The sequence below is a fragment of the Embiotoca jacksoni genome, unplaced genomic scaffold (assembly GCF_022577435.1).
Source record: "Embiotoca jacksoni isolate LCO1_2020_lvr unplaced genomic scaffold, fEmbJac1.0.p SCAF_30, whole genome shotgun sequence".
Lineage (NCBI taxonomy): Eukaryota > Metazoa > Chordata > Actinopteri > Embiotocidae > Embiotoca > Embiotoca jacksoni.
Genome location: NW_027185382.1, coordinates 5,094,772 through 5,121,416, shown reverse-complemented (window position 1 = coordinate 5,121,416; position 26,645 = coordinate 5,094,772). Strand labels below are relative to the sequence as shown.

General features: G+C 51.8%; 1 protein-coding gene and 1 non-coding gene across 2 annotated transcripts; one reads left to right on the top strand and one right to left on the bottom strand.

Moving 5' to 3' along the window:
- LOC138207168 (CLIP-associating protein 1-like) lies at positions 1–26,506 on the bottom strand. The gene is given in 39 exon segments (XM_069164216.1): positions 1–171; positions 332–448; positions 544–750; positions 827–955; positions 1,028–1,230; positions 1,416–1,469; positions 1,551–1,788; positions 2,049–2,184; positions 2,699–2,821; positions 3,275–3,381; positions 3,772–3,924; positions 4,716–4,938; positions 5,185–5,348; positions 5,621–5,684; positions 5,787–6,034; positions 6,528–6,625; positions 7,323–7,379; positions 7,720–7,824; positions 8,319–8,501; positions 8,670–8,765; positions 10,322–10,409; positions 10,412–10,509; positions 10,628–10,674; positions 11,133–11,300; positions 11,391–11,468; positions 12,426–12,485; positions 12,564–12,634; positions 12,843–12,978; positions 13,166–13,311; positions 13,397–13,489; positions 13,612–13,688; positions 13,823–13,960; positions 20,144–20,214; positions 20,750–20,847; positions 21,506–21,581; positions 21,831–21,922; positions 22,021–22,124; positions 22,758–22,836; positions 25,523–26,506. Coding segments are annotated over 39 exon segments (4,710 nt in total). The 5' UTR covers positions 25,724–26,506; the 3' UTR covers positions 1–87.
- LOC138207231 (U4atac minor spliceosomal RNA) lies at positions 23,122–23,250 on the top strand. Its single transcript, XR_011179014.1, has one exon. It is a non-coding gene; the product is annotated as a U4atac minor spliceosomal RNA (small nuclear RNA).
- Positions 26,507–26,645: the final 139 nt, after the last annotated feature.

The window sequence follows — 26,645 nt, the reverse complement described above, 5'->3', positions numbered from 1 at the left end:
CAGCAGCTGCAGGAATGAGAGGACGCTCGTGATCCCACCCGCTGACGGAGGAATGAAACGGTTTGTGCGGAGCTGAGAGCGAAGCGGTTAGTAGGAGGAGATGTCGGAGGAGCTGCTGCTGTTGCTGGTGGAGGTCTGCGCCCTCTTGATGTACAGGTTGAGCAGCTTCATCTGCAGGAGGAGGGAACAGCAGGCGGTTAGAGGCCTCCACCTCTGAGGCTGCACACAGCTGTGTGCTACACCACGGCTTACCTGACGGGGGCGGTCTACCGACTCATCCTTTAGATGCGCCCTCTTTGAATCTAAGCCGAGAGACAGGAAGTGAGCGTACCTTGCTGCCGGTCAGCTGAGCCAGGTACGGCTTCAGCTCCTCTCCGATCACAGAGTAGATGGCCACCAGGCAGAAGACGCTGGCCTTCCTCACGCTGCTCTCCGTGTTGTCGTAGCCCTGCGGCAGACGGCAGACGGCAGACGGCGGCGTGACCAACACGGCTGCAGCCGACGTCACTTCCTGACGCCAACACTCACAGCACGGAGTCTCACCTGCAGGAGTCCGGGGATGATGTCGGGCAGCAGCTGATGCAGCGGCTCCTTGGTGATGCGTTCGATGGCCCTCGTCTGCATCTTGATGGCGGCCAGGTTGATGGGGTAGTCGGCGGTCTGCACGATGGGACAGAGGACCTTGATGCACTGCTCGGGGTGGATGGAGCCCGCCAGCGTGGACGCCGCCTCCTCGGCCGCCCGCACCACCTTGATGAAGGGTCACACGGAGTTAGAAACAACACGCTCCTCGGGCACGTGCGGCTCCTCGCCGCCCGCTCCTCACCTCCTTGTGCGAGTCCTTGTGAGCCTCCAGCGTCTTCATGATGGTGAGCTCGGCGTAGTTCTTGAAGCGGGCCGGCTGGTTCCTCAGGATCTCCTTCAGGACTCGCAGGGCCAGCGCCCGGATGGTGTGCTGAGAGAGAGGAAACAGCGTGACTCGTCTGAGGAGGACAGCTTTGACACAGCAGGGGGCTCGTGTCCTTACGTCTTTGTCCCCCAGCGTCTCCAGCAGCAGCAGCAGCATGGTCTTGAAGTGCTCCTCCCACACCACCAGGCTGTCCTCTCGGGCCACCTTCAGCAGCTCCAGCAGGGTCCCCCGCCGCTCCTCGGGGCCCCTCTCCCCCGCCTGGCCCTGGGACAGCTCCTTCAGCAGCTCCCCCACCAGCTCCAGCTGCTCGGCGGGGCCGGCTGCAGGAAACAGAGACATCATTTGTCAGAGAGCTGCAGGCCGGTCTCACATTTCAATCAGCCGAACGATAAACACAGAGAGATGACGTCATCACTTCTGTCTGATTTTTCTGTGTCTCAACCTGAACATGAAACCGGGTCAGAAAAACAGACAAACGTGAAATGTTTTCAGGTCGGGTGGTTACCGGGGAAACTTTTGGGGTTCACGATCTTGTTTTCGACACTTTCTTGTCGGCGGCCTGCAGAGGACGACAGGAAGGAGGGAAAGGTTTCAGCTTTAAAGACACGGCTGGAGTTCCCTGGTGAAGACGCGTCCTCACCGTCTCGTAGCTGCTCCACGGCGTCCTCGTACAGCGCCTCCTTCAGGGCAGCCTTGTCCAGCGTGCTGATGCTGTCCGTGTAGTTGTACGGGTTGTACTCTCTGAAGCGCGGCCCGGCGAAGGATCGGGGCGACGGCGTGTTCAGCAGCGACGTCTTGTTGTCCAGCGCTGTGCGGCCGCCTTCCACCGCGTCTCCACCCGGACGAGGGTCGGAGTCCGAGGACGCCGCGACGCCCGGCTGACATCAGAGGAGACAAGTCAAACAGGTGAGCTCAGTCTGACGGGACCTGCGGCCTTAAAACGTCTCAATCCATCTGTTCTGGACTAGAGAGACGCCGCCATCCAACCACGTGTCTGGATGAAGCAGAGGTCATTTCCTGTCTCAGATCATTTGTATATGAAAACACACGACACCTCGAAGCCTCTAACTTCACAGTATCTAATGTAATGAGCTCCTCCCTCCTTCGTCTTAGTCCCCCTCCTCCTCCTCCTCCTCACCTTGCCGTCCCGCCTCGGCGGCTCCATCAGGTCCTCCTGGCTGCGGAAGCTGAAGTTCTGGATGGCCTCGGTGACGCCGCGCAGAGAGCTGTAGATCTCCTCGGAGTTCAGGTTCTCGCTGTCGTACTCCAGCATGCTGCAGCGTCAGAGGAGAGACGGCTTGTTAGAGGAGCATCAGGCACGGTAATCCCCGACTCTGAAGGATGGAGCCTGATCTACGGTCCTGTTGTTTGTGACGACTGAGGACACTTTCCTAGACATGAACCAAACACTGCCGGTCTGTAAATATGTTGAGGAAACAGAATGAGGTTTGTCCATGACTAGGAAACGGGCCCGTCGTCCACCACCATGTACCACAGAGCAGTCCGGTGTCGACCCGTGCACGTGCAGAGCCGTGCATGTTGACCAGCTCAGACAAACAGGTGAGTGGAGCACAGACACAGGTGACACGGTGACGGAGGATCCGAGCAGATGGAGGCACAGACTGCTGCGAGGTGTCGGGGTTTCACAGTAAAACACTTCAGGCTTCATACAGGGACGGACATGGGACAATTAGCTGATATTTTGGAGGTAATATCGATCAGCCCTACTGTGAAACCCCGTGACAAGGAGGAGGAGGAGGAGGAGGAGGAGGAGGGGGGCAGGGTTACCTGGGTGAGTAAGCTCGCCGCAGGGCCTTGAGGGAGGACTGGGCGGTTGGGGGAGGAAGAGGGGAGGGGAAGGACTGAGGAGGGAACTTGGAGAGCCCGTCTGCGCTCCAACCCCACAGCCGACTGCAACCAGCCGGGGAGGAAGAGGAGGAAGAGGAGGAAGAGGAGGAGACAGAGACGTGAGAGAAGAGGATAATCAGGAGAGGGGTCAGAGTTTAGTGCTCGTCTGGAGTCCACGGCACGTCTTCATCCGGACGGACTCAGACTGGACACACCGGACGCGTTCCATTCGTTTCTGCCCTCTGACCCTGAAATCAGTGGAGGTGGACCCTGAAATGTGTCCCGCAGCAGACGAGGAGCGCAGCTGCATCGTTTCCTGAACACTCAGCCGATCTGACGCTAAAAGAATAAAAACTAACTCTTATCTATCCTGACTGTATTTGAGTGTTTAGTTTTAAAAAAGATCAGTGCTTCCTTTTTCCTTCTCTCTGAGGTGAACTGAAGAATAGCAGGAAACGTTGCTGTAATGTTGGATTTGAAGACATTTGAGTGTCCTGAGCCCTGGAAGCAGCGTACCTGGGCGAGAGGCCGCCGTGGGAGCAGTTGGTGGGCGACGTCAGCGGGCTGCTGCGGCTGCTCGGCTGCCGCGGAGGCGTGCGAGCGGCCGTGTTGCCGGGAGACGCCTGCGGATGGACGGTGTGCTTCATTAGTTCTTATAGCTCTTCTTTAAATGACTTGTTTTCTCTGATCAACAGTCACAAACACAAATATACTCAGTTTACAATGATGTAACACATTTATTTATCTATATTTCCAGAACTTTTAGTCTTTGAGCTGCTAAAAACACATTTTTCTTTAAATAAATGCAAGAAACATGTTGAATTTTCTAGAAATTTGTGTTTTGTCTTTGAAGAAAAAAATATAATTTGATTGCAGAATATTTGTCTTTTATATCACAATATCAATAAATTATTTGATGGAGGAGAGTTTATGCAAAAAGGATTCTTCATCACATCGGCGTTTGGTCTACCAGTGTGTGTGTGTGTGTGTGTGTGTGTGTGTGTGTGTGTTACCATGGTGATGCCGCTGTTGGCGCTGGCGTTCCTCAGGTGGTTGTGCAGCAGCTTGGTGGTCCCGTCCTGGAAGGTTTTGGGCAGCGCGCCCAGCAGCATGGTGAACTCCGGTGTGTTCAGCTCAAAGAGGGCGATCAGCACCACCTGGGCCGCCTGCACACACACACACACACACACACACACACACACACACACCATCAATCATCAGAGAACACGTCTACAGACAGAGAAAGATGTTGAAATGCAAACGTTTGTGGACGAGAAGAGACGAAGTAAAAGTGAAAGTTGGAGCAGGAACCCGGAGCTGTAAGTTGCAGGTGAAAGGTCACAGAGTCTGACAAAGGTCAATAAAAGTCTCTTTTCGCTGTTAGAGAAAAAGCCTGCTGGTTGCAGTGAACATGCAGCGCGTCACTTGAAGTCTTCTTCCAGTTTCAGGTTGTTGTTGCTGCAGCAGAGTTCAGACTGCGCTGATGAAACTCTGCAGCTCTTCATGCACTAACACTTCCTCAGTCTCCCGTTTGTTTTAATATGAAGCTTCACGCGGTGTTTCAGAGCAGTTAGTGTTGGAAAGCGTTCCCGCTCCTCGCTCTCAGGTTATTCGTTTTCACATCCGGTCCGAGGACTGCAGGTCGAGGAGGTTATTTACGCTGCTCGTGCTGTTTGATGGATAATCTACCTGCTTGCACCTCTCCTCCAGGTTGCCCTCCCCAGGCAGAGAGGCCACGGTGCTGGGTCGGCCTGACAAATCCTCCCCTGCCCAGTTCTGAAGGGTCTGGGGGTGTTGGTGGATGGAAGGAAGGCGATTGGGGAAAACAATGAAGACATGAAAACAAAAAACAAATAAAGAAACGCTGCAATGGAACTTAAAGGAAATGAAAGGGGGAGCGGTGCTGTGAGGGAGGAAGAGGGCGGCACCGGGACGCCCCCTCGCCCCGCCCTCCTACCTTGCGGACGTCGGAGCTCTTGGGCTCGGTGGTCCAGGTGATGATGCGCGAGACGGCGAGGCGCGTCTCGCTGGAGTTGACGAAGTCGGCCGGGTCCATCTGGCGGGCCAGAGCCTCGATGTAGCGCAGGATGGCCACCTTCACCTTCAGGTTGGGCGTCTGCGTCTGATCCACGATGAAGCGCATCAGGATGTTGAACTGCTGCTCGTAAGAGAAGGACTCTCTGCAGGGAGACGGGAGAGGAACATGCAGCGCTGGTGAAGCCAACACAAACACCTTGATCCTGATTGACTCTCAGCTTTACACTTCAAAATGGAAAGACGTTGTCCCTCTGGATTAAAACCAGCCACACCAGGTGTACAGCTCCTCCACTTTATATTCAGATACACAAAGAATGTAAACGATGAAGTTTAGCTTGACATTCATGGAACAGCTGTGTGCACTGGGCAGATGTTTACATGGTGCTGACCTGGTGACATCCAGGGCCTTCTGGACTTTGGCCTGGACGGAGCCCAGCAGGTCGGCCCCCATTTTCTTCAGCAGCTGGGTGAGCAGGACGAAGAGCCAGTCCTGCAGGTCGTCCCTGTGCAGCACGATGAAGTCCACCAGCGTCTCCAGGAACATGCTGAAGACCTGCGGCAGAGGGAGGGACGATGAGGAGGAGGAGGAGGAGGGAGGAAGGATGGCAGGCAGGTCTGATCAGTACGGGGGTCAACACTTACTCTCTGGGGTTTGTTAGAGTCCACAGCAGCGAGGAGGCATGCAACAGAGAAACACAGTGTGTTAGTTGGTCCTACAGTTAGTGGTGACGGTGAGCAGGGAGATCACTCAGACCAGGAGGTGCAGCTCTCCTCGGCTGTGGTTCAGGGAGGGGGAAGCATGCTGTGCGTTGAAGAGACTCTCACCTTGCTGTGAGGGTCCGCAAACATCCTGGTGAAGATCTCACAAAGCCTCTTCAGCTCCACACGACTGAGGGACAGAGACCAGACGCACAGTCAGCACAAAACTGACAGACGGTTTCCTGAACTTGAATTCGGACCCTCGGGTGAGGCCTCTCCTCCTCACACCCACCTGAGCATCCTCTGGCTCTTGAGCAGGTTCTGCAGCCCCAGCAGCCCCTCCTTCCTCTCGGACCAGTTGGCGCTGGCGCAGTGGTTCAGCACCTCCGCCACGTCCTCCGTCTGACGCAGGTAGTGCGGCGCCATGCCGCCGTTGCGCGAGCTGTACGAGCGCTCCGAGCAGGCGCTGGAGGCGTCGCTGTTGGCGTCGTCGTCCGAGTACATGCCCGGCGACTCGAAGCGCCGCCTCACCGGCCTCCGCTGCGTCGGAGAGAAGATGGAGGAGTTCAGAGACAGCGAGGGAACCGGCAGCAGTCCGACGCTCAGAGGATCTAGCACGCAGCTACAGTCGGAGTCATGCAGCTTTCTAATGACATGATGTGAGATGGAGCGCTGAGCTTTCTTCACGTCAACATGCTGGACTCATTAACAGCAGCCAGCGCCTCTGAATGAGGAGAAAAACTGAGACACACATTCTCCTCAGCTTCAGTCTCTAAGGATGATGTTAGAAAGAAGATTTAGGAATCAGGAAAGAATCCTATAACTGTCAGAGTCAGTGTGTGAAGCTCATGCTCTGCATGCAGTGACAGAACACAACGGCTCTGAGGCAGGTGGGATCGATGTACCTTATTCCTCGAGTCTCCTAAGAGCTGAAACGTACAGAGTCCAGAGAGAGAGAGCACAGAGGGCGTTAACTCCCACCGTCGCCAGCGTCAGTCACACCGAGGGAATCTGTTCTCGGATCTGTTCTTACCAGAGCGTCGGCGACGGCCGCCTCCACCTCGGTGCCGGTGTTCAGGATCCTCATGGCGTTGACGGTGGCCGAGATCCGAGCCTGGTGGGACAGCCGGTCTGAGCAAGAGAAGGTCGAGAGAAGCTGGGCGTGAGGATCGACCGTGGTGGTGCAGTTTGGAAGCAGACACTTCAAATGGAACAAAACAAGGAGGGATGAAGAGGCCGATGCACGCTTCACTTCCAAACAGAAACGTCTCCTTAATGTCGGACGAAGACGAGGAAGTATTTGGGAGTGAAGAGTGTCCCGGTCCCGTTTCTAACTGCGTGAGATGAACTGATTATCTGCTTGTTTCAGTTGGACTCAGAGAGTTGCTGGAAGTCAGTGATTTAATACCAAAGACTTGTCAGCGTGGACAAAGAGACCCAACTCAGAGCAATGAGCTGTTCTTTAACGAAATTTTAAAAAAAAAAGGTGCAGCCTGTAAAGTGTTAAATCAACAAAAAATACAACGAAAATTCAAATAATACTGTAAACATGAGAATGCCCGCATTGCAAAAAAAAAAAGGCAGAAGCAGAATATTTGATCTTCATAATTTATTCTTCCTATTATTACTAATTCTTAAAGCAGCCACAAACATGGGATTTGTGTGATTGTGTGTCGCCCCCTGCAGGTGAGTGACATGTTTAGCTCGGGCCGTGCAGGGAGGGGATCGACGGAGCCGGAGAACTCCTTTAACCAGATGAATGAAGCGAAGCGAGCAGCTGAGCTCCTTGTTTATCTGGTTAGGGGAGTGACTCGGCCTCACGGGTCACCTGAGTAGCCCTCTGCAGAGGACAGGGCGCTGGTGGAGCGGGAGTGACGGCGGGTCGCTGGAGGAAAGTTAGAAGAGATCGACAGATAACAGGCTGCCGTCAGCATCATCATCATCACGCTACCTGGACAACCAACACATGCCCTGACAGCATCTCTACCTGCTGCGACAAGTGTTTCAGCAGCTTTACGAGTCTTTTCATTAGTGGACAGACAGAATCTGGACATTTAAATGGGGAGCATGCAGAGAAATAAGCAGCAGAACAGATTACAGAAGACAGCTGCAGCGTAGGAAGGTCCCGAAAGAGTTCCACACTCGTTCTGGGCACTTCCCAAACTTGAAATCAAATGCAGTGTTTCTCCCCTGAGAGAGGGCGGGGGCTTCAGTGCTGTACTCACCCAGGGGGGAGAAGCCCCTGGCGGGGCTGGTGTCACGGCTGCTCTCGCGACTGGTTTCGCGGCTGCAGCCCTGACTCACGCTCGGTCGAGGGATTCGACTCCGGGCTGGAGAGGCGAGGCGGAGACACGGAGACACAGAGACACAGAGAGACAGACAGCAGCGCAGGGCAGAGTTTAGCTTGTAGCACATGGAGGCAGACACCGACACACCTGGAGCTCTGAGGAGGTGGTTAGTCAGGCAGGAGGAAAGGAGAGGAGGACCGTGAGAGGCAGCAGGATGAGTTGGAGGAAGAGGAACTGCATGCAGGTCGGCCTCAGGACGAACAAACACTTCACCTGTCCTGCTTTCATGGCTCAGGTCTGTCTTCTTTACAGAAGAAGATGCCGTCGCTTTCAACTTTTAAAAGCTTTGAGCTGATTTGATCCTTCAAACCAGAAGATCCAGATTGTTGAATTTTCAAATCAACAGTTGTGGACAATTGTTTAAACTCTGAAACTCAACCTGCCACTTCTTCCACTAATTCTGTTTCCAGTTGTTTACCACTCCTTAATAAAAGACTTTTATTTTGAAAAGAATTGGTCTTCCTGTGAGTCCTTACCCAGGCCTGATCGGGTGGGGCTGGTCTCCCGGCTGCAGCCGTGGCTGCGGTGACCTCGAGGTCGTTTCTTGTCGATGAGGCTGGCGGAGGGGCTGCTGGCGGCGGCGGTGCCCATGGTGGGCCGGGGGATCCGGCCGTAGGTGGAGCTCAGCAGGCGCCCGGGAGAACCGGACCGGCTGCCGGCTGCAACGTGGAGGGAAATAGTTCATCACTGTTTGAATGCAGCAACATTTTGGTTTGATTTCTTAATTACTTAAAGATTGTGTCACAAAAATAATAAAACAATTCAAGGTATTTTTTGATTCTCTGAACATGAAAATAAATCTCCATCAAGAAGCAGAAGCTGCTCACGCTGAGACTGCGAGACGACTTTTCCTCGGCTCCGCCCCCGGCTGTCCGTCACCGGCGGGACGTTTCCTGCACTCGTCTTCCTCGTTCGCACTCGACCTGTGGAGGCAGAGGACGGGAAGCGAGGACACGTCACAGCTGCAACACGCTGAATGTGGAGGCCGCTGCTGGTTTGAAGTCAACACTTTAAACATCATGCAGACACTGAGAGAGGGAGCAGGGAGAGGAGAAACATCGACCGGACCAACGGAAACCGACACCGGACAGGTCGTGAAGGCGAGACGAGGGTTTAACATCACAATCATAAATAAGCTGCAGCTCACTCGCACAATTCATATCTGCAACACTCACGTGTGCGGACAGAACAGATGAGGCGTGCAGCTGTGCTCCGGTCTCAGGTCAGCAACATGCACCCGCCACTTTTATTCATGAGTGAACTGAGGACTGTAGAAGGTTTCAGCCTCTGGCACACAGACTTCTGCCAATAAGCTGTCTGTTGCTCTGATCAATAACGTGTAGCACCAGATGTCGATGACGGGTCGCCTCACATGGCGGTTCCACTGACCGGTCCGGGGGTGTCTGGGCTGCACGTGACCAGAGGCAGCGGCCCTCCTCCGTCCTCCATCACATGTTAAGGATCTCCTGGTTCCCCCAAACAGAAGGCTGCAGGCCTGCTTGTGGTTCTGAGAGTTTCCGGGTTCCTCTCCCAGCCTGGTTCGGGAGCCGACCCGTCTCCATCTTCGAGTCTCCTCTGAAAGGCTGAAAGGACCTCGGATCTCTTCTTTTTCACGCGTTTGCACTTTCTGTTCAAATTTTTCTTCACATCGATATTTTAAAGAGGTTGCTGGTTGTTTGTTGTGCTTGTAGAGCGTGTGAGGACCGTCCTACATGGTGATTCTTAAAGAAAGCTTTAAATAGAACAGACTTTACATTAACCTCCGGCCTCGTTAACGGCTCCGTGAATTTCTTTTCTTCCCACCTGAACAAACATCCCCAAAGTAAAAAGGTTTTCCAGGTGTGGGAGAAAAGTGAGAGGAAACCATGCGGAGACAGTCCATGCACTGACACGTCCATCACAGATGATCACCATGACAGCACTGATGGGGTAAAACACACACCGAGGAGACATGGAGGAGCATCGCCAGCTTACCGTCTGCATTAACAGACCACGAGCCGTCTGACAGGCGGGCGGGAGACACAACAGGGGTTTAGGGTCAAGAGGTTAAGCTTCAGGAGGAGGAGAAGGAGGAGGACGGGGAGGGGAGGGGGGCAAACAGGGGGGCACAGCGAGATTTATTTGGACAGCAGCATCGGATCAGATCCACTTAATGCAAATCCAGAAACAGCATCTCCCAAGACGAGCACGTGTCTCTGCAGCGCCGTGAACAGAGCGAGTGATTGCATCACGTCAGGTACGTTAGTGGCTGTGAGCTGGAGGACACGCTCATGAAAACAGACACTCAGCTGCTGAACATACAAGTGTTTTAACACCGACTCCACACAGGCTGCAGCTTTCATCCCCACGCAGAGAGAAGGGGGAGATGTTCTGCTGCTAATCTGCTTTCAGTAGAACCCACAGCTGTTTTGGGTTTGCAGGTAGAAGCAACAGGAAAACGTGCTTTACATTTCTTTAACGGTGTGACCCGCCGTCTCACCCAGTGAAGCGTAGGATCCCGGAGGAAGAGCCGAGGCCGAGCTGAAAGAGGAAGTGGCGCTGGGCACGGCGGGCATCCTGGTGCGGGCGGGGTGGCGGCGGCGTTGACGTCCACGTCGCTGCGGGAGCGCTGCAGCGAGGCCGGGGAGGAGGCTGCGGCGGGCGGCCGGGAGCCGTGGGCGGGTTTGGCTGCGGAGCGACAGGTCAGGTCAGCGTCCAGATCCACAAACACAACTCAGACCTGCACACGGACACCGTCATGTGGAGGGAAACATGTGGTGGGCTGTAAATGGATGGGAGTCCTTACATCTGGCGGAGCTGCTTCCAACGCTGCTCTTCACAGACAGCGGGCGACTGGGGAGGAAAAAACAACAGAAAACACACACATCCACTTTAATGACGTCCTCTGATACTCCTAAATCCTGTCTGAGACATCGATACGGGGCTTTTCAGAGACATCAATGACACAAACATCAATGCAGACTTGAGACTGTGAATATATTAAGAAGGGAAGCGTCAAGTGTCAGAGAGGAACGACAGGAGTGGAAACGGATCCACGGAGACAGAAAACCTCATCGTCTGAGCAGATACTCGGGCCGGGCCCTTTTCAAGTCTGTGAGGTCAGAACCAGATCGATACTTCACAGGACGTCCCTCCTCACCACTCCCTGTGTCTCTTACACCTTCACTACACATGAAGAAGAGACGTGAGGGAGGGAACAGGGGGCTTTAAACCTGATTTAATTTATATATCTCAGTTGATCAATAACTTGGTCGATCAGAGAGGAGGAGGAGGAGGAGGAGGAGTCTCACTTGAGGCTCTCCTGAGACGAGGAGGAGGAGCGGTCGGAGGCGGGCAGCGACATCAGACTGTCTCCGCTCCTCATGTGAGCCTGCAGAGCCTTCTGATAGGACGACTCCAGGCCCTGGAACAGATGCTCTGCCTCCCGGCTGAAGTGACCATGGTAACTCCAGTAACACCTGCAACGGCAAGCCAGCGTCAGGACATCCGTGTCGGAGGCAGCGATTGGTCCTTCAGAAAGGTGAGGTCAGAAGTCAGGTGGGACTTACTTCCTGCAGACGGAGCGAGCCTCGGCGTCGGCGTCATGGATCCCTTTCTTTATCGTCTCCATTATAACGGTTCCGTGTCTGCAGGAGAAGATGAGGAGAAGTGTTTGTGAGTGTTATCAATGACACCACCGTGCAATGGGAGCGTCTACAGCTGCAGGGCAAACGGGACGCTTCATTATTTGAAAATAAAAAGGATGGACCTTCAAACTAAAAGTAGTTTGAGGGGCTTGGGGTCTTTATTATGCAGCTTTGGTCACAGAATTCAGTATTTTGATTATGAAACAAGGCTTTTTGTTAGCGAGTGGAAACCTTAGTGAGTCGAGTTGGAGGTAACGAGCGGGACGACCTTTCCACCCTGTATGAGTCAGACACCCATCTGCTCTGCCTCCATTAGGTGAAGCAACCGTTTGGGATTTTAGAGCTCCTCTGATCGATGTGGGATGGGCGGCTGCTCTGCCTCTGAGGGCGCGAGCTACACGGCAGATGTTTGAAGAAGACGGTCAGCACGTTTCACAAAATGTAGATTAATCCAGCAGATCATCTGATTACAGATCTGAGCAGCGTTTGACCTGCTTCTTCAGCCACCTCTTTAATAAACCGGAATCTGGTGTGTGTGTGTGTGTGTGTGTAAATCACACACACACACACACACACAGTGGCTGATCGATGAGAACCAGAGAGCTCCCCTGATGCGGGGGGGGCGGGGGGGGGGGGGGGGGGGGGGGGGTCAGCTCGGGTTTCTCCCTGGCGGCGGCGGCAGAAAACAGCCGGGCGGAAACACAAAGAGCCTTTTGGAGGCAGACAGAGGTCCCCCTACCATCGCCATGGAAACTGCTGAGGTAGAGCTCGACCAGGCCGGTGTCACGTTTCCTCACAAGGTAGCATGTGTTGCTGTGGGCCACTCACGAAGCAGCGTCACCCCTTTTGTTTTATATCGAGTGCTCAGAGACCTGCTCCTCCCGCAGAGTTACTATAAAGCACAATTGGAGTTTCTCTCCGGGAAAACAAATCGTCACCAGTTTCGTCTGTTCTCACCTCTCCAGAGAGCCCGTGTGCCACTCCTGCAGCAGCAGGTCCAGGAACTCAAAGCAGCGTCTGCAAACAAGAAGACAACCTTCAGTCTGACCTGAACCTCGCGTACAAACGTGGATGAAACCAAAAGTGAGCGCTCACCTTCTGATAGCTACAGACTTGGCCACACAGTTGGTGGTGATGATGGGGATGAGACGCGGGTAGTGTGTGTGCTGCAAAACAAAACAAGTTGCTGTGAAACGGACTTTTTCACGCCTTCATTTTGACAGCGAAAGTGTCGACAGACAGGAAGTGAGGAGGACGGCGTGCAGACGTTTCGTCTGCGACATCCCTCCTGCTCTGACAGGGTTATGAACATTTAAAGCAGGTGGTGGACAGTTAAAGGGATACTCCACCACGCGTCATGCAGCCGCTACGTACTCGCAGGATGAGGCGGATGACGGCCACGCCGGACGTGGCCATGACTTTGGCACTGTTGGGGACCAGGTTGAGGAGCGTCGGCATGATGGCCTCCGCTGCGTGGTCGAAGCGGTTGCCGAGCAACGACGACAGGTGGCTGCAGGCGGCAGAGCGGAGCGGACGTGAGCATAACTCAATGAAACGGGAGGAAAACGGAGCAGGCACAGATCAAACACTTCTTTAGGTCTGAGGAGAGATTGTTCCTTGAATGTCCTGACTTGGAGAGGTTTGTGATGGAGAGCTGTCAGTATTGTTTCTGGAGCTGCATCAGTGTTGTGTCTTACCCCAGAGTGAGGCAGGCCTCCCTCACCACCTGAGAGCGCAGGTCCTTGGCGGACAGTTTGAAGGCCGCCTCCATGAGCCGCAGCTGCTGCTGAAAGCCGTCGAACTCGGCTGCGCCCGCCAGCAGCAGCGAACGCACCTTCTTCAGCTACAGGAGCACCAACAGACAGGACATGAGCACAGACGCCGTCACCGACCTGACACTTCAGAGAGAGACCAGACAAACGTCTTACGGCTGCCACTCGGAGCTCCCAGTCACGCTTCTCGTCTGACAGCACGTCTCGGATCTTGGTCATGGCCTCCTCTACCTCCCTGTTGGAGAAGATCTGATGGAGATGAAGAGGAGACAGATGTGTAAGTGTGACAGATGTTTTCTTTTCCACATACTTCTATCTGCAGCCTGCTGCTGTGAGAGGCAGCAAAGTAAAGTACATATCACACTCCCTACCTGCACGGTGGGAACATCCTCAAAGGCCTGGATGAAGTCCTCCTCATCCACAGCACCAGCACTGGACCCGTCCCTCCCTACACACATCAACACAAACAGGATGCTTCACCTCCAAATGATGCGTCCTATCTTGCATTGGGAACGAGCCAAGCTGAGTGCAGCGAGGATTTTAGAAGGATTTTGTATCGTCGGTGAAATGAATTGTTCTGACCTGCAGACTTGCTGCTGGAGGCGGCGGGGCGGCGAAATGAAGCCATGCTCACCGCCTTCCTCCCGGACAGAGAGGCCCCTTTGGACGAGGACGAGGAGCGGCCGCCGTCCACCGAGTCATCGTCCTCAAAGTTTTTGTCTGCAGGAGGGAGAGAGAGACGCAGAGCGCTCCGGTCACATGAGCCGACAACAAGTCGTCCCTCAGAAAAGGCCAGCGCCGAGCATGCGAGCGATGTGGAGCAGGAAGGCGGACATTTCTAACTTCAGCATAACTGACATTCCTGCAGCACCAACACAACAAGATGAGGACAGCGAGGAGCCCAGAGGTCACTAACAATAAAGACCAACAATCAATCCTGTGTTCCCCCGCAGGAGAAGCGTCTGTGGACACATCAACACCACGTCCAGGACTCGTCTTCTTCTTCGAGCTTTTGCTGAGCTGAACAACGACTCTGACGTCCAGCAGTCCAGAAATGTAAGAACACAGATTATTTATGCAGCAGCCACTGGTCTGCTTCTCTAATGGCACTACTTGTTGTTTTTACGTGTTCGTAGAAGGAATAAATTTGGATTTTGGACTGTTGTTGGACAGAAGACACACAAAGAGGTCACACTTTGTTTACGTGCAAATGATCAATTATTGATTTGAGCAAAATCAAAACTCTCTCTGCAGCGCGGCCATTTTCAGGCCCAGTACTCCGACATACTGTACGTGGTTGAATAGTATTTAATGAAGACCAAAAGCTCCTGTGGTGAGTTGTAATCAGTCAGGAAATAAATCCAGAACAACAACAACAACAACAACAACAACAAAGAGGCACAGCCCCGAGGAAACAACAGAGGTCCCCTCAGCACAGGAATCTACCCGGCTAGCAATCAATCCTGTTTCATTATTCAGAGTTTACACACACACACACACACACACACACACACACACACACACACACACACACACACACACACACACAGTCACCTTGCATTGATATTGAGAGGTGTAGCGCGCCGCTTTGATCCTGCATGCAGGAAAAACTGCAACCTGATGTACATGACTGATGTGTTGGCTGAGTGCCCTGCTGTGTGTGTGTGTGTGTGTGTGTGTGTGTGTGTGTGTGTGTGTGTGTGTGTGTGTGTGTATCTTTTCCTCTAATCGCATCACAATCACATGTTTTCTGAACTGACTTTGTCTCCACAAACCGTGCAGCTGCTACGAGACATCGGCGTGTTCATGGGAGTTTCAGGCAAATAAAAGGTCTCATTATTCCTTTAAAAAGTCATGAGGACAGTTTGAAATGGAAATCGACTGCAAGAAGAGGATTTGTTGACAAATAATAACATTTTAATAAGTTTAACGCAGGCTTTTCCAACGTCCAAACGACTTTCACTGACTAAAGAACTGAAACTTCATGACCGATAACGAGCAGGCAAACATGCTGCCGTCGTGCTGAGCGGACGAGAAACACACAGAACATGCCGGGACATTTACATCTTCCCGGCGTGTCGGCCTTCCTAAGCAGGAACAGCATCTTGACCGAAGTGCTGCCACTTGTTGACTAACAGAAAGAAAAAACACTCACACAATACGGAAAACGAGAAATAACAATTAAAAAAAAAAAACGCGTTAATGCACCCGTAGATGTGAAGAGCAGAAAAATGCATCTTTTCAGAAGCTATAAAGAGTCCTCTGTGGCCTTCAGCAGGGATAACACACTTCTCAATGCATCTCAGACAGGACTGAACCACCGACCCCCCGTTGGCTTCCTGTTTCTCTCCCTCACCAACGGGTCGGAGCATCAACAGCAGCATCCAGAGACTCCGTCCTCCTCCTGCAGCCTCACCTACACTTTACTCACAGACCGACAACAAGCCCTCATCACGTCTCGTACATTCTCCACCCAACAACTGAGCTGCAGGCAGCCAGGAAGCCCTCCATCACACCCTCCATCACACCCTCCATCACATCCTCCATCACATCCTCCATCACATCTTCCATCACATCCTCCATCACATCCAGAGGAAGAGCAGCTTACAGGAGCAGATCCGCCTGCACACCAGTTTCCTCAGCATGCTGCCAGCCAACCAGCCAGACAGACAGACAGTCAGGTGGTGCTTCCGTCCTCTGTGGTCCTCACATCGTTCCCCTGGCTCAGCAGAGGGAAGGAGGGAGGGAAAGAGGGAGGGAGGGAGAAGCCGAGCCTCCCCCTTCTCCTGTCAGGGAGCATGTGCTTCAAAACACTCTTCCTCTCCGTATTCGTCCTCTCCTTCACTTCATCACACAGTCAGGACCAGGATGAAGGAAGTGGAAGAGAGAGGATGGAGAGCAGCGACGAAGAGGAGGAGGAGAGGAGGAGGGAGAAGAGTGGACCAATGAGAGGAGAAGGGAGGGGTCGGTCAGAGGACAAACCCCAGTGCTCGGTGAGGAGGTGGAGCTGGTGGGGGGAGTCAGAGATGATGGACAGCTAGAGTGTCATGATGACTCAGGAGAGGAGGAGGAGGAACAGGAGGAAGAGGAGGCCCCTCTCCAGAGGAAGCTGGTTGTCTCTCAGCGTTAACGTCAGCCTGCAGCAGCCGGAGACGTTTTATCTCCGTAAGGTCACTGCTGCTCACACCGACGATGAAGAGGAGATAAACATGCAGCTTACAGACCGACGAGGAAGAGGCAGAGGAAGAGGCCGGAGGCTTCATCAGACTGTATGTTTAGGATCATCAACATTTGTGGTTGCAGGGAATATTTATGTTGCTCTCACTTGTTTTCAACAGAAATTAAACCACATTTATTGGATTCAGTCTTTAAAAATAACTTTAAAATATCCACAAGGCCTAAACTTTAGCTCCTGTATTTAAAATATATAATAATAAATATATACAAACTGCTCTGTAAATACAAACAGCAGCACAAGAACTCGTGGTCGTGTTATTTCTAAATAATGAAATAATAACTCATCTGCCTGACACAACAGTCCCCTCTTTGTCCACAAGAGGGCAGAGTCAGCCCTCCTTTTAAATCTCAGTGGTGACAGCGGGTTCATTTTAGATCCTCCTCCATCAGTCTCTTCATGTTCTGGTGGTAAACAGGCAGGAGGAACAGGAAGGCAGACACGGGAGAAAAACAACTCAATACGCGTTCAGAAAGATCTTCCAGGAACTTCACCGTCTGAATGCCTCATCTTCCATAGCGCTCTGTCCCTGAACACAGCTTGGTATTATCTGGACTACAATCTTTCAATCAGGAGGTCGATGGCTCCCAGAGGGCTCCAGGAGAGCTCCAGGAGAGCTCCAGAAGAGCTCCAGGAGGGCTCCAGGAGAGCTGTCCCACGCAGAGGAACAACAGATGATGGATGGATTCAGTTTGTCTCCCTAAACATCTCTGAACTGTCGGTGCTGAAGGGAAAAGTCGAACTTTTATCTGATCCTGCTGCAAAGTGAAGAGGGTGAAGCAACTTTTACGCAGATTATTTAATGTACAACTGTTTTAATGTATAAAACTAGAAACTAAACTAATATATAGCTGGACGCTTTTAATTTGAAATGGATACAGGAAGTTGTAGCAGTGGATTGAGGTTCAAGGACAGAAATGGGGCTGAAATATCCAGACTTTGAGTCCAATTAAACTTCTTCTGGCACCGAGGCGACCGGGTCAGAGGTGTTCATCAGGACCGGGTGTCACCGGACGGGGAGACCCCCTCCGTGAAGTCCGTCAGCCCTCGGAGCAGAGCGGTGATGGCGGACACTGTTTTCTAGGGTTTCATAGAACGAACAACTAATTAAGAAAGTCGTTGGATTACTTTACCTCCTCATCGCACAGTATCCAGGAACAAGCAGTGATCATTTAGGAGCTCATAATCCCCAAGATGGACAAAGAGACGGAGACTCGGCGGGTCAGGATTTCTCCTGCCGGCAGCGTGGAGCTTGATGGAGTCCGACAGCTGATCGCCTCGATGCAAATTCACCAAATGAGCGAGGAGAGGTGAGGCGGAGCGGAGCAGGGGAGGAGCAGGGGAGGAGCAGGGGAGGACCAGGGGAGGAGCAGGGGAGGAGCAGCTCCGAGTCGCACCACAGGACAAACGCAACCTGCTCTAGCTGCTTTCAGTCAGCGCTCAGGGCCCATTACATCCAATAGGTCAAAGGTCAGTTTCAACCTGTGAGAAATGACGGGCTTTTCACGGCTGAATGAGCGAGCTGGGAAACACCCCCAGCCTTTCACCTGCACGCCTCGACAACAGAGGGAGGGACGTTCCCACACAATCACCAGGCTCCACTTTCTCACCACATTAAAGTCCACATCAAACCCTCCAGCTCTCCGACGCGACATCTTCAAATGTGGTATTTCAGGTTGTGTAACAGCCGTAGAGCCTCGCTGCTGCACGTCTGCATACTCTCCATTATTCAGGAGGCCTCCAACTGTGCAACCTAAGTCCTGCCGGCAGCGCCTACCTACATCCCCGGCTCTCTGCACCTCCCTGCAGGACCTCCTGAGGCCGAGTGCGTCACACAGCCGGGCCGGCGCTCCAGTCAGAGCTGATAAAACACCAAACCCAAAGATGACGAGCAAGAAAAAAGGAAAACCGAGGTCAACGAGCTCGTTCTGGAGCTTTCAACAAAAGACACGACCGGGGAATTTATTTAGAGAAACAAACATCTTCATTGGAGTTGAAGAAGGAAAATAACCTCTGAAGGAATAAAGTCATTGTTATCATTCAATCCAAACTTATTTAAACCCACTTTAAAATCAGAATGATCTGCCTGACTGAACAGGTCCCTCATAAAACACCTGATGACAGTTACAGCAGGACGACTGCACCACGGAGCAGCTCCTACTTATGATCCCAGAGACCCTGAGTCGAGAGGACAAACAGCTGAATGTTCAGACAGACAGTTCAACCAGGTGTTCATCTCTCAGTGAAACATCTCCGTCATGTTTACCTGCGAGGTGATTCTGTTCCCTGTAGATCAACTGGAGGAGAAACGCTGGCGTCCTGTCGCCGACCCTGAGCTCACACTGACACACACTACTGACGCCGCCGCCTCCTCCTCTCCTCCCCTCTCCTCCTTTCCCCTCCCCTCCAACCTGGTCTTGTGACTGTAGAGACGACAGCTGACACCACTCCTACAAAATAAGAGCCCTGGAGCTGCAGGAGGAGAGACACTCTGTGCTTTCCTTTCATTTCTCTCTGCTCAACGCTCACTTTGTTCCTCTCCTGCCTCTCCTCACTCGACCTGTGTCTCCATCTTATCTCAGCGCGATGCTTCCTGCTCCGGTGACACTCACAGCTACGCCGACATCCAAACCTAAAATGCATCCAAGCACCTGTTAGCTTCACCAATCCTCATCTCAGAGCAAACAACCCAAACACTTCCTGCTGCTGCACATTGAACACTTTAATATGTCGTCTACTAGAATCTTTTTATCAGGAAAGTACAGGTAAGAAGATCTGAATGCACAGATACTGCTGCTGCTTCTCCAAAGGCAGCTGGAGGGCCTCCGGAGGGGAACGCTGAGCCCACGGCGATGAGGCCGCTGTCATGTCACTGAGTGCAGGTTGGAGAAGGTCAGTTCGCTTTATCTGCTGTTTTTAGTGTCGTCAAATAAAACCTAAACACTGATAAAAGACGCTGCCTCTCCCTGCATGGAAACCTTTCTGTCCCACTCCTGCAGGTCTCTTTTCCTTTCAGTCCGCAGCACAAAGGAAGCAGCTCGGGTTGCGTTGGAACTGAAACACGCCCCTGTGAGGAGGCTGGAGTCCACCAGAGGGGTCCAACACGCCGACTGATAAACCAACATGCTTCCTTTGATTTCTAGATTCACAGCCTCGGTTTAAAGCCCAGAGGACCGCAGGAGACGAGCAGATCGTATTAATGTAACAAGTGACCTGACAGCTGAGGGGTTCGGGCACAAACGCCGTCAGCAGCTAGTTGGATTCCTGCATGTTCGTCCTCCGCTCTGCTTCCAGCTTACAAAAGCAATGTCTTATTAATTATTGTAACGTCTCCTCCTCTAAAATCCATCACTTTCAGAGACTACTTGAAGGCATTTTGGGCCTTTGTTAGAGTCAACGTTGAAGACACGAGGGTGCAGGTAGATGATGAAGATGAAACAGGATGTGCACCTGAAACCCAGAAGGCTCTCCTGACAGAAACGGGGAACCGGCATGACACCAGACGTGCCGACAAATATTTCAAGATGTTTAATTTAGTCAGTGTCACATGTTGGTGCCTCGAGGCCGCTTCCGATCTCACAGAAACAAAGCGACGCTGCTATGGCGACGGACCGGGCGCACGCTGTCCCGGTCCAAAACACCAGAACGGAGAGGACGCGTGATCTTACCTGACACAGGTGACAGGACCATGTTCCCCGACCTCTGAACTTCATCAAATTTACTGAAGATCACGTTCAGCCTGGACACAGAGGAGGGGATGGTGGGGGGGGGGGGGGGGGGGGGGGGGGGGGGGGGGGGGGGGGTAAGAGACCAAATTCAAAATAAATCTCAATAAACAGCTCTGCTGGCTTCAGGCCTGAAAAACAGACAACTGGCTCACTTCAGACTCCCCAGAGAGCCCGTAAACAGGCCGAATCTCTGCATCCAAAAATACTGCCGCGTAAAATCACAACAAACATTACAGAGCACCACGTCTCTTTAAAAAGATCAGAAATATACTTCATTCATTTGGGTTTCTCAGTTTCATACTTCCTGACATTGCCTCAGGTTTGAGAATTCCTTTGAAACATCTGTGTATCTGCCGGGACTCTTTAAGCAGCATTAAACCTCCTAAAGGGTGAACAGCAAGTCAGCAAACATACGACACGTTTCTCTGAATGACCTCGTAACATATAGAACATTAAACCTCTACTTACAATCGAAAGTCAGAAAAAACCCTCTCTAAAATAAAAATAGGTAGATTTACTGATATTATTGTGGGCACTTGAACGCACCGTGACTGAGGCAGACCCTTCTTCCCCAGGTCCATCCGCACGCGCTCCCCGACGTGGCGGTAGATCTCCACCAGGCAGGTCATGGCGCCGTCACGTACCTGCATACCAACACAAGCTGTCAATCAAACAGGCCGCTGGGAAACGTGGTCTTTGAACGCACCCTCCTCTCTCCTCTGTGTGTCCTCTTATTTTAAAGGTCCCACAGCTTCCTGACCTCTTCGCTCTCGTCAGTTTCACTGGTGTTTATTGTTTCATGCAGCTTTTAAAGCGCAGTGACAGTAACACTAGAAAATGGCCGACATGTTTCTCAGGATGAGTTTTCCTGTCTAAACTGAGGCCGATAAGATCTACTCATCCTGTGAACTTTCAATCTGATGGTGGTTCCAAAGGCGAGAAGCGCCTCAGAGCTTCACGAGTGAGGCTTCAGGAAGGGAAGTTCATGGGCACGGCTTCCTGTCTTCGGAAGGAAGTGCGATTGTGGTGATGACAGACGTCTGCAGCCAATCAGGGGACGACAAACTCAGAGCCCGGCAGGAGGACGAAGGATCTGATGGCCGAGAGGAGATTTTATCTCCGCAGAGTATCCTGTCTGAAGGATTTTCTAATTCGTTGTGCTGAGCTGTAAGGGCTTCACTTCACCAGCAGAGGGCAGTCAAAGACCAACCACCCCATCCTCATACTTTAGAGGAGTGTGTGTGTGTGTGTGTGCGTGCGTGCGTGCGTGCGTGCGTGTGTGTGTGTGTGTGTGTGTAGTACCTGACTGGTGGGATCTCCGAGGAGGTTACAGATGTGAGGAACTATTTTACTGAGCGTCAGACTCTGAGATCCAAACCTGCAGCGACAAAAAACAAAACGAGACATAAACATGCAGCTCGTCAGTGAAGTTCCTGCTTCGACTGAAAAATGTAAAATGGGTTTCATGTCTGATTTTTCTTCTGCTAAATGAGTTCTCCGTACAAACTCTGCTGCCCTCTTCACGGTTGGGACTTTACCAGGTGTAAATCCCTGCAACATGCTCCCGTGACGTCGACCTCTCTCAATGTAAATCCTACAAAAAGGAGAAGATTTTAGGTCCACTTACACATTTAAGGTGGAGACGAGACAGAGGCAGAGTCCTTCTCTGGTCCGGTTGTTCTTGTGCTTGAAGCCTCCCATCATTCGCTCCCACACGTACTGAAGAGGCACAAACACATTTACATCAGTCGACATCTAGAAAAAGATTAAAGTTGATTAAACGGCAGCTGGAAACCCTCCTCATCGTCACGGTGTACCTGCGGGTTGGCAGCCTGGTCCATGATCTTCAGCAGAAGCGCTTGGTCCTGGTCTCGAACTTGGTCCTTGGCGTCTCCGAGTCGATCGATCAGGCTCGGCAGAACTGAGCCGAAACAGAACCACACGAGTCCTCAGAAACTCATCTGCTCATTTATTTCATCTGCTCTCTGAGTGTGAATCTGCATTTGTTCTTAGTGGATCTATCTGAGGGGGTCATTCAAGTTGAACCACAACAGAATAATCTCATTTTCTTATTAAAATACAATGCAATGTGAACAAAAGCTAAAGAAGAGTGTCACTTTCTCACAAATGCATCAAAGTGCTGCATCACCATCAAGGTAAAAACAGAAAATCTATAAACTAAACTTCAGGTCACTGCTGCCACTAAACAACAGAACCATAAAACAGGGAGATAATAAAGGACATAACAAAGCAATTAAAATAACATATTATGATGTAAATATAAACACATGCACCAGGTAGCATTTAAAAATGACATCAAGAAAACAATTGAGGGTAAAAGAGTGTAAATGCAGCGATGTGTAACAACAAATATGTCTTTAAGCTCATAAACACAGAAGCAGAATTATATTAAAATATTTTTTTAATTAAAAATGACAGGTTGTTAAATTCATAGTATTATTATTTTTGTACAAATGTGCACTAAATTCTTGGATCTAATCAATAAAACATGACTTTTACTGCAGGGATGAAGGAATAAAGAGAAGCAGCTCACCGGTTCCGACCTGCGTCCTGAATCTCTCCTGGAGTCGGCTGACCAGAGCCGACAGAATGTCCATCCCCAGCAGAACCACCTGGGACCAACCAGAACCAGTCAAAAACCCACTCAGAGCAGCTGCAACAGCAACAAGCAACGGATCTGAATAGAAAGCTGCAAAGGATTATGGGTAATTGGGCTAAAGCAGAAGTTTTGGCTCCAAAAACCAGGAAATGATTAAATTAAATATTTTCTATGCAGTAAAACTTGAATGTAAACATGTCGTCTTCCGCTGTGTGAGCTGAAACACGGAACTGAAACACGACCACGAGTGAAGCAGCTGTTCACAGTTCACAAACGTGTCTGGGAGCGCGGAGCTGCAGCCTTCCTTGTCATGGGGTGGTTTGGGAAACTCAATGAACGCGTAGTGAGAGCTTCCCTGCTGACACCATAGCAACACATACGCGCCACCTGGACTTCCGGTCCGGGCCTTGGTGCAATTTTTGGAAACTCTCAACAAACGGGAGAGAAACTTGGAGTAAAAGGAAACCGGACCGAGAGCCTGCAGCGCCGCCTGCAGCGCCGCCTGCTGGCCGCCCGGCAGCATCACATGCAAATCACAAACCGACTTCACATAAACGAGACCGGAGGCGCTGAAACTCATTAATATGAAGAGCAAAGAATTTATCTGAAGAAATGACCGTCGGCCAAAAACAAATGTTTGCATTATGTGAAGTTACACTTCATTAAAATGGAGGGTTTTCCCTTCCAATATAACACCCAAGTGATTTCTCACAGCACCTACGCCACTATAACTTTATTTCACCAATCTGTGCGGGTTATTATTTTTATGGCAGACAATACTAACAAATATATATATTGAAAAGTAAATATTGCATATATATTTACGACTCTATATTTTGATAAAGACAGTAAACACAAGCTTGTCAAGTAGGCTGCTCTAAATTATACTTATAAAAGCACGTGACTAATTACGACTACAAGTGTTTGATCTGCAATTTGAAGTTGATTGATTGATTGATTGGTTTGACGTGAACAAAGAGGGCGAGTATAAAGGGTCCCTATGAAACATGGAGCCCGACTCCGGATGGTTCCCTTCGCGGTGATATTTGTGGAGATGCACTCACAGTCTTCTCATTGTTCTTCAAGAATTCACGGTAATGATTAACATGACGGTTCTGAAGATGGAACATTAAATTTGTCGTCCCGAGGGATCCTCGGACACCTCTGATGTCCACGTCATGCTCCTCAGTATGTAACAAGTAAAATAAAATACTCGGTGGTTTCTCAGCCGTGAACTTTGACCTTAAAAAACATAAAAACCTGCCGACACCACCGTTGACTCTCGACTGTTTTATGACTTTGAAGTGAATATCTTTGGATTTTGTATTGATTTGATACATCTGACAACACATCGGGAAATCATCTGCAGATTAATGGATTATCAATATAAATAAATGTTGGGATGAGCGGTGAATATTTATGTCGTCCTAAAAGGTGCAGAAGCAGCTCAGTCGAAACGTTTGACTTTCACAACCGTCTTGTGCCGTTAAGCCGTCGGTGTTTATCACCGGCTGGACGGCGGTTTAATTTACAACAGATGGATTAACTTGAGCCATCAAACACCCATCTGAGGGCTTCACTACCTCCGAACACACTCGGCGGGGCGGGAAGCTCGGCTCCACACCGACTTTCTGCTGGCTCGGTCACGCAGGGAAGGAAAGTGGGCTAATGGTGCTGGTAAATTAAGCTCACAGCCACCGCCGCTGCCACGTTCGCCTGGGAGCCGCGGCCCCGTTACGGCCCCGTTACGGCCCGTTACGGCCCCGCAGACATCACCGGAGGACGCTGCGTTTCCAGGGCAGCGCGGGAAGCAGCGACGTGATTGGTGGTGTTGTTGTGTTAAAAAAAAAATAAAAAAAAGTGGGTCACACCAAACTGCGTCTCTCTAGGAAGGACGTCATGAGACAGAAAGTCTGCAACTCGTAAAGACAAAACAAAATCTCCTCACAAGGTCCTTGAAGGAGCTGTTCTGGAGCTTTCCATCTCATCACATGTTCTCCTGCGTTCAGGACGAGTTGACGTCGAAGGAAGATCATGCGATGAGCTCTGAAGCTCCAGAACGGGCACGAAACGGACCTCACGGTGAGACCAGCAACGATCCAACGCTACCGTGAACCGCCGCTGAGTGTTGATGAACCTGCTGCCTCACAAACGCATGAATTACAAGCGGACAGCGACCAGCGCGCTGAAGCCATCAGGTGTGCAGACAGACGGAGGTCGTTCGATCAGCCGGCCAATCAGAAGCCAGAGAACGAGAGCGAAGCGCTCCCTGAGGACAGATTATCTCCGACACGGCGTCAAGTGGGTCGATGCTCAGAGGACCTCGTGGAGGGAATCCTATCATCCTAACTGGTGGCTTCACCACACACACACACACACACACACACACACACACACAGGGTGGGATATAAAGAAAGAATATCCTCCTACGACTTTACATGACGCCATAATGTACTGACGTCCGGTCCAACCAGCCTCGTTCAAAGAATCACGACAGGTATTTGTTTTAGAGATGCTGAGATGTTCCCTGAGATGTTCCCTGAGATGTTCCCTGAGATGTTCCCTGAGTTCTTCCCTGAGATGTTCCCTGAGTTCTTCCCTGAGTTCTTCCCTGAGATGTTCCCTGAGTTCTTCCCTGAGATGTTCCCTGAGTTCTTCCCACCGCTCCCATCCGTGGGATTCAAACTACCAACCCTCACCTTGTAGTTGCTGGAGTTGACCCAGGAGCTGGCCACGGCGTCCACCATCCTGTCCAGCACGGTCTGGTCCTGCTCCAGCTCGGGGGACTTGTCCTCGTCCAGGAGGAGCTCCATGATGTCCTGGCCCACCTGGAGCCTCCTGCCCAGGTCCTTGTGCGTCACCTGCTCCAGCAGATGCTCCATGCTCACCTCCTCCTCCATGGAGGACACAGCAGACTCCCAGCCGGCCTTTTCCCCTCGTCTGGTCCACCGGAGCCCCGCTGCAGGATTTGTCCCGGTTTATACGCCGGTTATGATGTCCGAGAGGCCGCTAGTGTTGGTGAAGAGCACCAGAACATCCTGGAGGACATCATCTACATCCTCTGCTGGAACCACATTTCACAAGGAATCACACGAAGTTTCCAAACGAGAGCTCTTTAAACACGAGTTAAAGACGACACACCTGACAGGAACCCAGCTGGTGAACTTACAGCTGAGCGTCGGAGACCGAACAGCTGGTCTGAGTGGCGCTAACAGCTGGTTCAGTGACGTAAACACGTGTTTAGGTGTCAAAACACTTCAGGTAGCTGTTAGCTTCGGCTGCTAGCACGTTAGCTCGCTACTAGCCAGCTTGTATGTAAAACACCGGTCAGAGCTAGTGGAAGCTAACCGGGCCAAAGTTAGCCCGCTAACGAGCTCGGACGGTAACCGGCGGGCGTCACCGTCACACACCGGTTCCGACAGGGACACTAACGAGTTCGTGATCCGGTGACCGGCTGTAGATTCTCTCACCGGATGGACCGAGTCGTTCCCAGGAACAAGTCACAAGTGGCGCTGCTGCCTCCGGACACCGACGACCGTCACACGTCCCGGCCGGTTCCGCTCACCGGTTCCGCTCGCCGGTTCCGCTCACCGGTTCCGCTCCGACCCCACTAACGTGTCCGACCCTCGGCCGGCTCACCACATGTCCGTCACTGTCACCAAAACACCACGAAATGATTACTTGTCACAGTCGATCAGCAGCTTGTCCCTCGCCGGGCGCCGTAGAGGCTGCAGCGGCTGAAGGGAGCCACTGAACCGCGACCCCTGCCGGCCGGACTGAGAACTACACAGCGGACCGGGAGGAGGGAGAGGAGCGGATGGG